Source organism: Periophthalmus magnuspinnatus, chromosome 13 (genome assembly GCF_009829125.3).
Source record: "Periophthalmus magnuspinnatus isolate fPerMag1 chromosome 13, fPerMag1.2.pri, whole genome shotgun sequence".
NCBI lineage: Eukaryota > Metazoa > Chordata > Actinopteri > Gobiiformes > Gobiidae > Periophthalmus > Periophthalmus magnuspinnatus.
The window spans coordinates 8,048,874-8,064,103 of record NC_047138.1 but is presented as its reverse complement, the minus strand read 5'-3'; the positions used below and the strand labels follow the sequence as shown (position 1 = coordinate 8,064,103).

The following is a 15,230-nucleotide window of genomic DNA, read 5'->3' as shown; positions in this document are numbered from 1 at the left end:
ACGCAGAATAATTCAATTAACTTCTTTTTATATATCATACATAAGACTGTCTTAATATAATACAAAGGGCATTGTCATAAACACAGCAAAGTCTTGACTAGATCTTACAATCTGTGGATACATGGACTTATCCTTTCCCCCATGCTGTTCAATTCTATAGTGCATGTTGCATGTACAACAAAAGTGGAAAAATGTGAAAAAATGAAAGGGAAATTTGAACTTAAATACGTATTTCAACTTCTATTGGGTGTTCAGATATGTCAACAAGTATGTGTTTGTGAAAAACTCACAAACTCAACAGGCTTATGAAAGATGGAACCTTTTTTCAACCATGTGCTTTTCATATAACCAAAAAGTAAGGTCTGTGATGTACATGCACTTACAATATACCCTGTGAAAATTATTAAGGTTTGAAGATCTAGCTTTCCCTGTTTGATTCAAACCCTACCTCATAGTGTTGTCCTGATGTAGTCAAGTACCTTTGCCAAAAGGCAAGGCTTTGCCACTAAGAAAACAGGAGTTCCTGCCCACTGAATGGTCACCAAATTGACAAACATAATCAACATACCAGCAGGAGCAAGGTAGTGAGTTCTATACTTCCTTTATTAAAAAAATATAAATATATACATAAATTCTATTTCAACTATTAAAAAGGGGCTGCATTTCATGACAACTGCTCTAAATAAGAGGTCAATCAGCATGATCTGAAATAGGCGCACACTTACTAGTCACTGCAGTCAATTTTTTTTATTTTTCAGTCTTTATTTTTGGAATGTTTAGTACCAGTATGAGAGCCAGCAGTAAAATCACTGGCCAATTCTAAATGTGTCAAATTCAGTGGGGTATGAAAATGATTGCAAATTTGCAATTAACCTTGACATCCAGATAAACCCCAATCTCAATATAGGTAGCTTTACATTTGTGTTTGTGGAAATACCAAGCATGATTTGTTGTTGATGTTTCTCCTTCAAAATGACAACAGCATGACCTGTGGCCTGCCCTTTATTTGAAAAGTAGTGGTAGGCAGGATTTCTTTATTTCAAAAAACTGGTTAAATGAGCAACAGAAGACAGAAAGCACTTGAAAATCCCTGATATAACAAAAAATATTGACTATGTTTGAAGAACATGCACGTCTGCCTGGGCAAAACATGTTGACTGTGGGCTGACGGACTTCCCTTTCCCTTTGAATAGGACAACAATCATGGGATCTGCCCTACCATTTCAGAGCAATACAACTCAACTCAAACTGATTTGCCACAATTATCCTTCCCCTGCCAAGACTTGTTTCTCAGCATTTAAAAGCCTAGTTGACCAGATGATGTATGAAAGGCAGCACAACCCTTTGAAATAGTATGATGGGGGCAAAAGAAAGACGACAACACAGAAATAGAACGCATTAGTCTCCTTTTTTTAAACCATCAGATTCTATGTTGCTACTCCGGAGCCTGCAGAGTAACTACCAAATTCTCTAACATACCAAAGATTTAAAAGACTCCCAAAATAATCTACCAATTAATATGGAAACAGTTTTGGTAAAACGTTGCAAACAATTCTGGCCAGAATACACAATAGCCAACGGTCTCAACAACGGTCTCCAGTTTTGCTAAAGTAATATATTGCAGCTGTTTGTATTGACGTTAAAATAAGATCTTGATAAACTTTGCGTCAAAGTGGTGAACTGCTACATTATTGGTTACAGACACCTATATGCTATAAAACAACTGCTTTGGTATAAAAACATATCCAAAGGGAAAATAAATTCTTGTAAAATTCACAGCATAATTTGAGGAGAAAAAAGGCAGTCACTTTACTCATTTTTTTCTTCAGTTTCCATGTTTTTAGATGGAGAGACTTGTGCAGGTGGTTCTGATGAGGAACTACATGCAAAAGGGGAAAATAACCAAACATAAAAAGGTAGACTCTGGAATAGATAGTTCTTTCCACTGCAAAAATTTTAACCAGTGAGTAAGATTTTCAAGGAAGTAATGTTTAGGAGGTTGTTGTGTACAATAAGACCCTGTTATATGGGGCCCTGCTGAAGAAGAAATCTTGTTGAGAAAGGCCTCAAATTACCATTCTTATTTACCTTTTCTGTGTTGTTTTAATTTCCTTTAAGAATTAAGGGCTGTCTGGAGAGAAAAATAGAGAAAAGCCATCTTAATTCAAATCATAATGTCCAGCTCCATCTCGTTCCAAGTCCCAGAGTCATAAGGCCAAAGGGTTATCTAAGAACCAGCCACTGACTGTCTTCCATTCACTGGGCTGGATCCTTACGTCTCCCGTGCCCACTGCTGCTCTCATCTGTGCGCGGCCTGGCCCGGCCCAGTCGCGGAAACCAGGACTGCAGGACCACAGGTCTCCCGGCTTTGAGGGTGGTGCTTCCCTCTCCTTTGACCTCGTGGTGTCAGTATCCACCTGCGGCATCTGGCCAGCACACACTGTAGGAATTCCGCTGCTATGTGTTCCCCTTTAAACAAGAGTTACACAATACCAAGACCAATACAAGAAATATCACTGCAACACTTCCCCTCATTGTCAAGCTACAGGATTTACGAGCAGCTTTTGTGAAATTTCACTTAAAAGGGCAAAATATTTGAGAACCAGTGGAACAGTAATGTCAGGCAGTCCACGGTCAGAACCGAAAGAGAACGCCAGGCATTTTATCACCAACAACTACTGGCAGAACAGCTTGAACCTTTACTCTGAAATGCTCTATAGAAGATTTTGCCACATAACACCATATGGTGATTACTTGGTGGTTACATGAAACTGGTGAAATGGTAAGATGGATGTCTCAATCTCACTATGGTTATTCTGCAGTATTATTTTGTGCCTAATGATTGCAAAAAAAAAAAAAAGAAAAAAAAATGGATGAAAATTACATATATACTTTTTAACAAAGGTTTTTCTCTGCAGTAGCGGTTCAGTGATATCTCCCTTCTGACGTGAGCAGCTTTTGTTCTCAACACACCTTGTAGTAAAAAACACCACCTTAAAAATGACGCACAGGGGGAACACACAGCCAAATGTCAGTGCAGTCACGAGCTGGCCATCGAACTCTGCTGCACACACACTCCAGTCATTGGAGACTCCTCCCGGTCCATGCCCTGCCTCATGCCCAGGTGGCCCTCTGCTAGATAGTGGGCAGGCCCTGTGTTCGTGCCCATGGAGAAAGCAGGGTGCGCTGCCATGCCAGTCTCCTGCCGTGGGTTCGAGAAGGCACCTAGCCCCATGCTCAGCCCACCATTCTGACCAAAGTCAAGAGCTCCTGCAGGCAAATGGCGGAGCTGGTAGGCCTGGTTGCCATGGTTCCCAGTGGAAGAGGACGATGTGGAGGAAGAGGAGGCAGAGGAAGACAGGGAGGTCATGGACAGATGGCCGTGCACCACCTCCATGGAGTCCTGTGTGGAGGAACTGTGTGTCGGGGATGTGTAGTGGCGCGGGCGCGGCCGCGTAGCCATCATGGGCCCGTGGTGGTGATGAGTGTGTGAGTGGGGGTGCAGAGCCTTCGGGTGCTGGGGAGGGACGTGGAAGGTGGTCTCCTGGACAGGATGGGTCTCACCAGTGACAGACTCTGGACCAACCCCTCCTCCCCACACCAGTGGCGGTGGATAAGGCTGCCTCGTCTGCAAAAACAAAAAAGTCTGGCATCAGTTCTCTAAAAATCATTCTGTATGTTCACAAGCACAGAACTAAAGCTGTGTTTAACGCAAAGTTTAGCTATAGCAGTGGAGAATGTGTGTTGGCATCTGACCTGCGGGCAGAGGCTGTCACCATCGATAGCAGGCATAGTCGTGCCAAAGTGTCCTCCACTGTGCAAGTGGTGATGGGTAGGGTCTGATCTTGCTCTTCCACTTGTACTTGTCCCAGATGATCCACCTAAAAGTAAACAAAGTGAAAAGCCAGGCAGACCTCTTTTTAGTTCAGCACAATTCAACTCAGAGCTAAAACACAACAAACTTGTAATAGCAGTTACCTGAACTTGAGGAGGTGCTGGAGGTGGTTCCTGACGACTGGGATTGCTCTAGTGCGGGGCTGGTGGACACGCTGCTGCTCGTGTTGGTCCCCTCATCTGCAGTTTTCTTGAAGAAACTATGCTGCAGAGCATAGTAGGGCTGGATGCGGCTCTTAGGATCATAGTCCAGCATCCGGAGGATCAGGTCCTTGAACTTCAAGTAGTCAGCGACGGCATGGCCAGACTCCCCTGCTCGTCTGCCACCTGGGCCTCCTGTCTCCACACCCAGGATGGAGTGCAGCTTCCTTGAGGCTGGAGGCTTATACTGAAAGGAAAAACGCAAAATCTCATTCTCAGGTCATGTCAGATTTGTACAATAAACACAGCACAACAAATCTCACCCTTTTGCCATCTTTGGTCTTCTTAACACTCCATGTCCCATCCGAAAGCTTCTCAAAGAACTTCCTGGCTTTTGGGGCTAGGTCCATAATGTGATTAGGAGGGATGCCAAGAACCTCAACTATTTTGTTCATCTGGTCCACCTACAAAGTTTTGGAATTAATCTCAATTGTCGAGAGGCCAACACAATATTTCTGTGATTTTAAAAAACAAACAAAATAAAAGTGTGATTTCCATTTCCAGGCATTGCTCTTTACCTCATTAGCTCCACTGAAGAGGGGCTCTCCTGTGTGCATCTCCACTAAAATGCAACCCAAGGACCACATGTCAATGGCCAAATCATAGGGCATTCCCAGCAGCACCTCTGGTGAACGGTAGAAGCGACTCTGGATATACTGGTATATCTGAAAATAAATGTGCACTATTAGCAGTAGTATACACTGCATACGAATTAGAAGTATAACCTCATACATAACCATGTATTAGTTTACAGTAGAATGCAAATACAAATACCCTTTGTCCTAGTTGGCATGAGCTGCCAAAGTCCACTATTTTGATGGCACTCCTCTTGGGATTGCAGAGTAGGATGTTCTCCGGCTTCAGGTCACAGTGGATGATGCTGAGCTCAGGCGTGGCCAGGAAGAGCAGCGCGGTGCATAGCTGCTGGGCAAACTTCCGGGTGAGATTGAGCGAAACTCCGCGGAAGTTGGTATTTCGGAGCAGGTCATAAAGGTTATATGAAAGCATTTCAAATACTAGACAGAGGTGGTTCCGAAACATGAAGTGCCGTTTTAAGTGAACTGGAAAAAAGTAACAAAAATTACAATGTGCACAAATTTGGACATAAAATATAACGTTATCTATTTAGAAATTTAGTTACCAATGTAATATTTCATCTCGGTATCATGTTTGTTCATAAGCTCAAGGAGGCGCACTTCAATCTGGGCTTGATTGAGGAAAGCTTTCTTGTTCTTAATGATCTTGATAGCAACCCATTCCTGCTCGGCACGGTCATATGCCTTTACAACCTGTAAAAAGCAAATTTTCTATATTTAATATCTTAAAACCAAGTGTTGCTTTAGCCATTGTTTAAAAATTATGCACCTGTCCGAATGACCCTTTTCCTATCAAGGAATCAATCTCGTAGCGGTCCATCCACTTCTCCCCATTCTTGACGATGTAGTCATAGTTATCATCGTCATACCCATCATTGAAGACCTTCCTCTCCTTTTTGTGACTGGAGTCTTCACCCTGACCCTGTTGGTGCCGTCGCTTCTTTTTTGCATAATACACCTAAATATACACAAAAATCATATATATATCATATATACATATAGCATATAGCATATATATAAACAATATTGTACGGACACATTAAGTATAATAACTAACCTCATTGATGTGTTTGTATGTTTTGATAAGGTCAATGGAGAGCTTCCTCAGGGGAGCTGAAGTTGGGTCACGAAAGCACTGGGGCATGTGCCTCTGAAGAACCAAAAAAGTGACATGTGGTTTTGTTACAAACGTTCACTACTACAAACTTATAAACTGCACAAACTTGGTGCATAAGGCATAAAGCAGGAGCTGTCTGTCTTCACATATGATGGTACCTGATTGGCAGTGAGCTGTGGTGTCTGGTCGCTGTACGGTAAGACCGTAACAGATTGGTCAGTGCTAGGCTGGTGGCGGTCACTGTACTGCTGGTGCGTATGGGGCATTGGAGCAGCCATCTGAAGACCAGCAGTGTGTAAAGAAAAAGAGGGCGCAAGCCGGACGGACGAAGGTTTGCATGCTGAAGTCTCTCCTCCTTTAAGAGAGGAAAAATGCCATCAGTTAGATTTAAAATAGTATTAACGTTAAAAGTCAAAGGACAGAATTATGTTCAAAAATATGCATTTTCAATCACATAATCATACGATAATGGTAATAAAATTATTATTGTAAAGAATAATTATTTGCTCAATATTAGTAATGTATTATGAGAAAATAGTTGTTCAATATACACAATTATAATATAGGCATATAAGAAAAATGTGTAATATTTATTAGCATACAAAAAAAATGATAGGAACATGTTAAGGGAAAACAGCATGCCAATATTTTTAACTAAAGAAATGTCTATGTTAAAACATGGTGAATCTTGAAAAAACCCAAAATATGCAAAAATGCAAAATATGATAACCAAATGTATTAAATATAGCAGTAATATATTAACCTTTATGAAGAAAAAGAAGAAAAACGGCAGATCTAACAGTGAAAAGGGGTGAAGGTAAAGCATCTCCACATTGTACAGTGAATCATCCTTCATTTTAAGCCAGAAGGAATCAAAAAATTATTAAATAGCATGTTCAGCTATCAGCATCTCTCACCAGACAACACAATTCACCAGCGCTACACAGTAACCACTATTCAGAATCCCAGCAACAGCACCTAATTAGCATAGCCTATCACCACAGAGATACAGCGTGATTTGGCAAGCCCATCAATGCACAGACCAATCACAACGCAGTATGCAAATAGCCTACTTTTGTTGCCAGGGCAGAGCTGCTCCCATTTTCCAATGAGAAAACAAGAAATAAACAAGAAATAAAATTGAACTTTGGCACACTTAGACGTTTCTTTCAACACAAGAGCCTGACAGCAAAATAGCTGCACAGCCCAAAACCTGCACTCTATCTGAAAGCGTTAGAAAGCTGACCTAGCTTTGGAAAAGGAAAAAATACACATCCACAGACAGAAATAAGAGAAGCTGTAAGATGATAAGAGCACGAGCAATGGCCGTGTTTTGAGAGCAGCACTGAGCGCTAAATTTATTTATTTTTTCTTCCGTTAGAAAAAAAATACCAACATTATGTTTAGTTCGTTTAATAATTATATTTTGTATATATATTAAATTACAAAGATATGACGATAGCATGTTTACCTTTAACATTAAATAAAATAATAATATAGACAACGCATTTTATTTTCTATTTATTTTGAATAAAAGAGTACAAATGCTAACTTAGGGTTAAGGCTGAATACATAGCAGCTAACCTGGATGCATCTTCTCCAGCTAAATTTCATATCATCCTGGGAAGAGAGTCCAGCAGCAAACCACAACACACTACAAAGAATAAAAAAGATTATTATAATATCTATGTCAAATCTTAATTTTAGCGTTTATTAACTTTTATAAAAGGTTCGCAAGTTTAAAGAGAGAGGGGAAAAAAAGAGTCCATCTTGTTTTGGGTTTCATTTCCAAAATCCGACTAAATAAAAGTAGCAAACTGCTAGTACTAAAGGGGTTGCTGTGTTAGTTAGTAAAACAAACAAAGCTTAAAGATTCTTAAAGTAAGTTAAACAAGGTCTTTAACAACTAGTTTAAGATAGCAACTCCAATTATTAAAAAACAAAAAACAAAAAAAACAAACAATAACTTTCCCCCAAATCTTTTTTTAAATTAAGTATTTAGTTCCAAAACTCTGATGGCATTACTTTGTATAAGTATTTAAATAAAACCATTTCAAGTTTTAGATTTGGTTTTGTGGAGTGTAAAGAAATATATTCAGTATTTGGCGATTTTGCAGAGGAATTAAGCCAATTGCACTTGCAGCTCTGTATTGTCTTTTTCCCCCGATTTTCAGTACCGACAAATGAACAGTTCCTTTCCGCGGCATCTACAGGCCTATTTCGGTGTAAATATAAAGACTACAGCTAGCCTGCTATCCGTAGCCGTGTTGTATCATATAAGATATAGTTATATATTTAGTGTAACCAACAGACATCTGTGTCACCTTCTCACACCCAAATAATCAGACCCTCTAAGAATGAGCGCAAACGTACGACATCCACAACAATTACAAGCCCCCTGTATAAAGACGCTGTACTTACAGAAGATGGGGTAGATCTCGTCATGGTTGAGATTTAGAAAGCATATTCAGGGTTAATGTGTATCCTCTAGCTACATGTTGTCGGCGTATACCTCCAATTCGTCTTTAATCGACAAGTGCTGTGTTACCCTTAGCTCCCTAACTAAGGCTAAAGCTGTTGTCGTTCAGTAAAAACTGCGGGACAGGCGAGCATACATCTCTCACCAATCCAGCGTTAACCTTAGCAAGTGACGCTGTGCTGTGCAGCCAGCGGGTTGTGGGGCCCATTCAGCTTCAACAAGTCAGCCTTAACCATTAGCCAGGTTTAGCCCAATGGGCTACAGTCTTAACACAGGTCAACACAGTTTGGGTTGCAACTTTTCATAATCCAATATATACGTTCAAACACATTAATATACAGAAAAATCCATATTCATTGTAATCTGTGAGCCCACCGTACAATGACAATGTCTGATCCAGCTGGGTCGTGTTAGCTGTAACCAATGCCAGCATGACACCAGACAAACACCACAGTTTAGGACACCTCTTCCAAGTTTACAATCCACCTCAATGTTCATCTCAACAAGGTCCATGACGTTTTCACTTCCAGTAACTAGCCAAGTAAGGATGGTACCACCATAAAATAGGAGCTAGCCGCGAGTCCGTAAGCTACTAACTTCACTGTCGCGTCCATCATTGTTAGACACAACATGTAAAATACGCGTGAAAGAATTGCGTGAGTTACGTGTTGCTTAAGCAATACAGCTATATTTCATAAATGCTCACCTCTGATGGCACGATCTTCATTTAAAGTCCAATAACCTGTATGATGAGGAAACTTATCCAGCTTGAGACTCTCCCCTCCCTGCTCCCCGTTTAGCGAGTAATTTTAATCCAGTCTTTTCAAAGGCAAAGACCAAAATTATTTGCCAGTTGGATGTAATAGGCTCTTCATGTCTCCAGTTTTGATGGACAATGCCGATGGTCGAAGCGACTTTGATTTAAGCTACAATCAGCTGATGACTAATAACATGCTAACTACCACGAAGAACTCGCTGGCTAACCTATGAACGCGGCTAACGTTAGCTACTAGCTCTTGCTAACGATGTAGCTTTGGTGGCTAGCCCCAAGCTAACAATTCTAGCCGACGCTAAATAAACGATATACCAAATTATAATTTAACGTCGTATCCGTACACAAAACGCTAGTCGCTTCGAATCAGATGTCAATACAGTCGAATCCACAGTAATCCAAATGTGAAACAGAATCCGTGTCCTCTGATAATTTTGGTCAAGAATTTTGTGTCAATTTTCACAAAATGGCGCGCGGTCCAAACCTGCGCAGTGAACCGGCCCGGCGGACCACAGACACGGACAACTGAGTTAGAGCGGCGCCGCCTAATAATTTGAACTGTGTTAAAACGTTGGCCTCTTGATCTTCTTAATCCGATCCACTAGACGCATTTCGTTATTCAAAAACGTCAAATGTATATCCACTGACAGCATTATTCCGGCGGGAAGGGAGAACATTTGAAAAGACTGAGCTGGGGGGGAAAAAAACCCTCCTGACAAAATGGCGATGCTCTAGCTTGTTGCCATGGCAACTGTCAATCAAAAAAAAAAAAAAAACAAAAACCCAAAGTACCCGGATGTACAATGACGAATAAATCTAACTGGCCAGAGTTACAAGGAGCATAAAACTTTACTTTTCTGCACATTTTAAATGCTAGTCGAAGACCACCGTCGTAGTTACTGTGAGATGAAATGAGTATGTAACATGTGAACTATTATATGTTCACTCAAAATATTTTAACGGTGTTACTATACTGTGTGTGTTTTTTTTTTTTTTTTTGCTTCTGGTCATTTCAGTTTCTCAAACGATGGTACGAGTACCATTACCGTATGTGCTTACGCAGGCTTCTTCAAGCGGCATGTTAGTTACGTGCGTGGGGTCTTCCTCAAGCCTAGTTTCGTTTGATCTCATTCTGTTTATAATATGCTGAAGAAAATGAATAGGTTAGTTATGCCTATTTTAGACTTGATAAGCCATATTTTAGGTGGTGGCCTTGTGTGACCATTAGAACCACTGCTCCTAATCTAAATCTATGCTTTGGGTGCTTGGAAGAGACCATGACAGCCAAAATTCTAGCAAATAGGCTAGTCATCAAAATGAACACAGCCTTAATATAACTGAAAACTTCTTTTTGAACCAACAGTCAGAATCACAATAATTGCCATTGTCATTGAACAGATTCACATAGCTGCTTTGGTGATTTGGTGCAAACATTGAACATAAAGCACTGATAATAAGCTTTAATAGGAATAAGAAGCACATGAAAATGGATGCATGGATTAATATAGATTAATAGAAATGCATAGTAAAACACATAAGAGTTTTGAGGTTTTGTGCATTATGAGGCCAGATATTTTGTTGTTTACACTGGAAGTTATACTTCTTAAAAATTGCAGTTTTTGTAATTTGTTAACTGCAGCCATTCTAAATGCAACTGACAAACCTCAGAAGAAGCATTGGGGAACACTGACCAGTTATACCGTATCTTAGGAGCTTGAATGTTCATGAGAGTGTGACTTATTAGACAGTGTGTTGTAAAACAGGAGAATGTGTTTGTCTGTGTACTGTGTAGCTCCCAGGTGGTGTACTACCAGGGCACATTGCTAAGGACTGTGTAGTCCCCGTATGACCGAAGTAGCAACTTGGTCCAACATACCATAAGTAAGACCTGTTCCTAATGTATCAGACATCTGAGCTGATCTTTACCACTGCTGTTCTCACCTGACCCACTGAGATATGGAAGAAGTCCAGTTTTATAAATATATGACCTCATCTTTTGCTTTTGCAGATTATGATGTTTATCTTGGTCTCATCAGACCTGAACCATCAGCATGCACAGGTTTTGTAACCTAATGTGAGATATACCCCCCACAACCCAAGAACCATTGAGCACCCAATGTAAGATATAGCATACCAATTTAGGCCCCAAACCATGATTATATCAGATTGTGAAATTATATAGTAATCAATACTAAAATTAGTATCAAAATTAGATATGAGGAAGTATCGATACCAAAAAAGTCTCTTCACAGAACAGAAGTGAACTTTTCCTGAATAGCTTTAGAATGATCTTGACCTGTATTAAGTATAAGACCACATACACTAATATGTGACCATGGACCACTATGGAACATACCTGGATTACTGACGGATTACACAGATATAAAACCATATGGTAATCTAAAAGAAAGTACTACTACTACAAGATTTAATGTTGTTGTAATTGGAATCTGCATCGAGTATTGAGTCTGTTCCTAAATATCTAAATGGAGTTTGAACTGGGACGGAGGAGTTTTAGTATCTCAGTCACTAGTTTGTTCTGTGAGGGAACGGTGACACATGAAATTAAAAATTGGATGCAATGAATGTATATATTGTTCTGATTACCTATGGTCATAAGCCCTTATTGTATTGTTTCCCCACCCTTGGGGACTCCCCTGGAGGAGTTGGAGGAAGTGTGCATGGAAAAGGAAGTCTGGAAAGTGGTCGAAATACATTATAATGTGGACTTGTGGGAACAATATTTTGTTGGAGCATAGTTTCAAAAAATGATTGTATAAACATCAGAATGTTTAGTGGGGTTTGTGGAATTAGGTGGGACTGACCCAAACTATTGACTATTGATGAGCAACATTCAAAATGAGCAGACGCTATCTGGAATTGGATAGTTATATCTTGTGGTAGTAAGTAATTACACAAGGTAGAAGCCTTAACACCTCTATTCCTCAGATTATAGTCACTCAAGAAGAATTGTATTTTTCTTGTTTATTTTCCATCCAATCAAGCATAAGCCTAAGGAACCTATCATTAGTGTGTCAGAGGCATTTATAGTCCCTGAGACCTGAGACAGACATGTTGGTGCCAGGACAGCTGGGTACTAAAAAGGTCACTATTTAAGCTACAAATAAGGCTGTAAATTTTGTTTTACACATCACATGTCTGGTGTAAGACTGATCCCATAGGGTTCAGAGGTGATTAGAATAGCTAATAATTGTACTCAAGCAAGAGTAATTTACTTCAAAATTAGTACTTGTCCAAAGTAGTAGTAATAATAACAACAAAATTATTCAAGTATGAGTAAATTATTTGGGAAACTATTACTCGAGTAATAGGCCTAGTAACAGTAGAAGTTGTCTGGAAGAACAAAACATACTACACTAAATGAAATGATTATCAGAGGTTATACCATACCACAAAGGTCATACCACAAAAATCATAATGTGGGCGATCAGTGATATAAAGAAAAGAAAGAGGGAGAGCGACAGAGCAAGAGAGAGAGTGAGGGAGAGTGTGTGAGAAAGAGAGAGAGAGCAAGGGAGAAAGAGAGAGGGAGAGAGAGAGAGAGAGAGTAAGGGAGAGAGAAAGAGAGAGAGTAAGGGAGAGAGAAAGAGAGAGAGTAAGGGAGAAAGAGAGAGAGAGTAAGGGAGAAAGAGAGAGAGTAAGGGAGAGAGAAAGAGAGAGAGTAAGGGAGAGAGAAAGAGAGTAAGGGGGAGAGAAAGAGAGTGAGTAAGGGAGAGAGAAATAGAGAGAGAGTAAGGGAGAGAGAAAGAGAGAGAGAGTAAGGGAGAGAGAGTAAGAGAGAGTAAGGGAGAGAGAAAGAGAGAGAGTAAGGGAGAGAGAAAGAGAGTAAGGGGGAGAGAAAGAGAGTGAGTAAGGGAGAGAGAAATAGAGAGAGAGTAAGGGAGAGAGAAAGAGAGAGAGAGTAAGGGAGAAGGAGAGAGAGTAAGAGAGAGAGAGTAAGGGAGAGAGAGAAAGAGAGTCATAAAGTTTTTGTTCATGTAGATTTAGGTCGTTTTCACAGATATGATAGTGCACTCTGTGGACCGACCCCAGTGAGCACTAGATTTAGTTCTATTTACGTTACTTTTGGGTCGTCCTTGTTCTCTAGGCCCACACCGCGCATCACGGAGTCCATCAGCTGATCCCGAATTTATTTCTATGACAACGCGCTTGAAGCGGACAGAGCCCCGTGAATACGCGCGCGCTCGCTTCCGTTATAGGCGGTGGTCTTTTCTTTCACCTGTGGCTAAATACATCGTGACTGTACGAGGAGGAGGGCACACAGAGACACTCAGGCTCAACTGCGCAGACAAAGGAGAGGAGATTGGTCTCCTTCTGGAGACTGATATTAAATTAATCCAAATTGCCTCGTCAGATGAACGTGTCGAACAGCAGCTCTGCAGCGCCCATTCATACATATATAGCCTATGTGATCCCAGTGATTTTTGGGCAATTCCAAGCACTTTTACTGTCACAGCGGACTGCGCAGGTCGGCCCGAGGTCAGCCGTATTCACACCGCTCTCCCTCTGCTCCAGAGTGCGGGTGGAGCCGCTCTGAGACCTCTTGTTTCAGGCGCTCTCAGATCGGCCGTTTGCGGTCCAGAGTGCGACTGTTCACACCGGCCCAAGCGCGCCGCTCTCGGAGCGAATCCTCTTTTACTTCGACCCAACTAGTGGCAGTGTGAAAACGGCCTGACTCATAGTGGGAACAAAGAGTTTGCGCGAGTTACACTGTAATATTTTACTCAAGTAAAATGATGGCTGAAAATCACTCAGAGAAGTTCAGAAAAATGTGCAAATCACATCAATTGGAGAAAAAAAGTCTAGCCCTATGTACTAGACCCATTTGTGGATCATCACCATTGCTAGGGGACTTTCTCTAGAACATCATAACTGTAGGAAATATTGTGCATGTTTAGTCAATCAAGTATTTCGAGTAACATTCTATAAACATTTTAGCAGCATTTGAAGCAACAGTAGTAATAGTTTAAAAGGCCCATATTATACTATTTTCTGATCTCTGTTATAATGTCATTTCTTCATCAATACATACCCGGATTGTGTTTTGTTTCATTCACATGTTTAACACACAAACCTGCATATTTAGGCGGTGCTTCTCTCAAACCGAAACACTCTGTTCCACCGATTTGTAGATTTGAAGTCCTTTTCCATCATAGCAAGAGGATATCTTAATGAATGTAACAATGAGCTCCATTGAGTATCAATTTTAGGGCTCCGCAAGTTATACATGTATAACAAGTCAAAGTGCCTATCGACCATATATATATATATATATATATATATATATATATATATATATATATATATATATATATATATATATATATATATATATATATATATATATATATATATATATATATATATATATATATATATATATATATATATATATAAAATTGAAGTGAAATGTACTGCAAGTAATCGGACCCCTGCCTGAATAATACATACATACAGACCCGCATTTTAAGGTGTAAAAGCTTCATCCTAAATCTAGCATCCTGAGACTGTATACAAGAAAGGAGGCCAAGGACTAGCACGAGTGCCACTGTCCAGGATGAAACAATATATATACATAAATGCATCAAGGAAAAGACCCCAACAGAATGTCTCAGACAATGGAGAACAGAGGCTGGAGGTACCATCATGGGAGGACAAGCCCGTATGGGATGTACCACTGGAACATAAATGAAGGGTTAAGAAATTCAGTGACTAGAAAGAGCACTGAGCACCAGAGCCTCAGATCTGATCTACCACACGAGGTAAGACCCCAGGTGAAGGCTGTGCAAAGAGGCCCCTGAGACAACAGTGTACAGGCACATATGCATATGGACTGGAAACCTCAATGTTTAAGTGGAAAACACCTCCAAAGGTGGTAGAGAATGACCAAGGTCCTGCGGGACTTCCAGATACAGAGTGACAGAATGGTGATGGCGGTGGACAAACAGCAGAGGATAACCATTGTGGTTCACCTAGCGATACAAAGTGATGGTAACATCATGAAAAAGAAACTCGAGAATACATAATATGACAGAAATGACAAAGGTTTTGATATACGGGCATAAAGTAGCCTATATTAAAAAGATCAAACTATAACTCACTCAAAATACATGAAAAACTTTGATAGAGATATTCTGAAACAATATTTAT

At 40.3% G+C, this 15,230-nt stretch overlaps 1 protein-coding gene across 4 annotated transcripts; it reads right to left on the bottom strand.

Annotated features, from left to right (window-relative positions):
- Window positions 1-11: 11 nt before the first annotated feature.
- Window positions 12-9,796, bottom strand: dyrk1ab (dual-specificity tyrosine-(Y)-phosphorylation regulated kinase 1A, b). 4 transcript variants are annotated; one of them, XM_033976918.2, is made up of 12 exons: window positions 8,994-9,796; window positions 7,393-7,462; window positions 5,967-6,163; window positions 5,749-5,841; window positions 5,461-5,649; window positions 5,237-5,384; window positions 4,870-5,156; window positions 4,614-4,760; window positions 4,359-4,499; window positions 3,979-4,282; window positions 3,757-3,881; window positions 12-3,628 (listed from the first exon to the last, which is right to left on the bottom strand). In XM_033976918.2, the coding sequence occupies exons 2-12, from the start codon at window positions 7,400-7,402 to the stop codon at window positions 3,041-3,043; spliced, it is 2,229 nt and encodes a 742-aa protein (XP_033832809.1). In that variant the 5' UTR covers window positions 7,403-7,462; window positions 8,994-9,796; the 3' UTR covers window positions 12-3,040. The 4 variants fall into 4 exon arrangements, with proteins under 4 accessions (XP_033832809.1, XP_055081764.1, XP_033832810.1 ...); XM_055225789.1 differs by lacking the exon at window positions 8,994-9,796 and adding an exon at window positions 8,230-8,544; XM_033976919.2 differs by lacking the exon at window positions 7,393-7,462.
- Window positions 9,797-15,230: the final 5,434 nt, after the last annotated feature.

What these genes read in the sequence shown, in the direction of transcription:
- dyrk1ab (XM_033976918.2), bottom strand. An exon ending in CATACAAACACATCAATGAG is followed by an intron (nt 5,650 to 5,748) that starts GTTAGTTATTAT and finishes GTGTATATTTAG; the next exon opens with GTGTATTATGCAAAAAAGAA. An exon ending in CAGCACCTCCTCAAGTTCAG is followed by an intron (nt 3,882 to 3,978) that starts GTAACTGCTATT and finishes GTTTACTTTTAG; the next exon opens with GTGGATCATCTGGGACAAGT.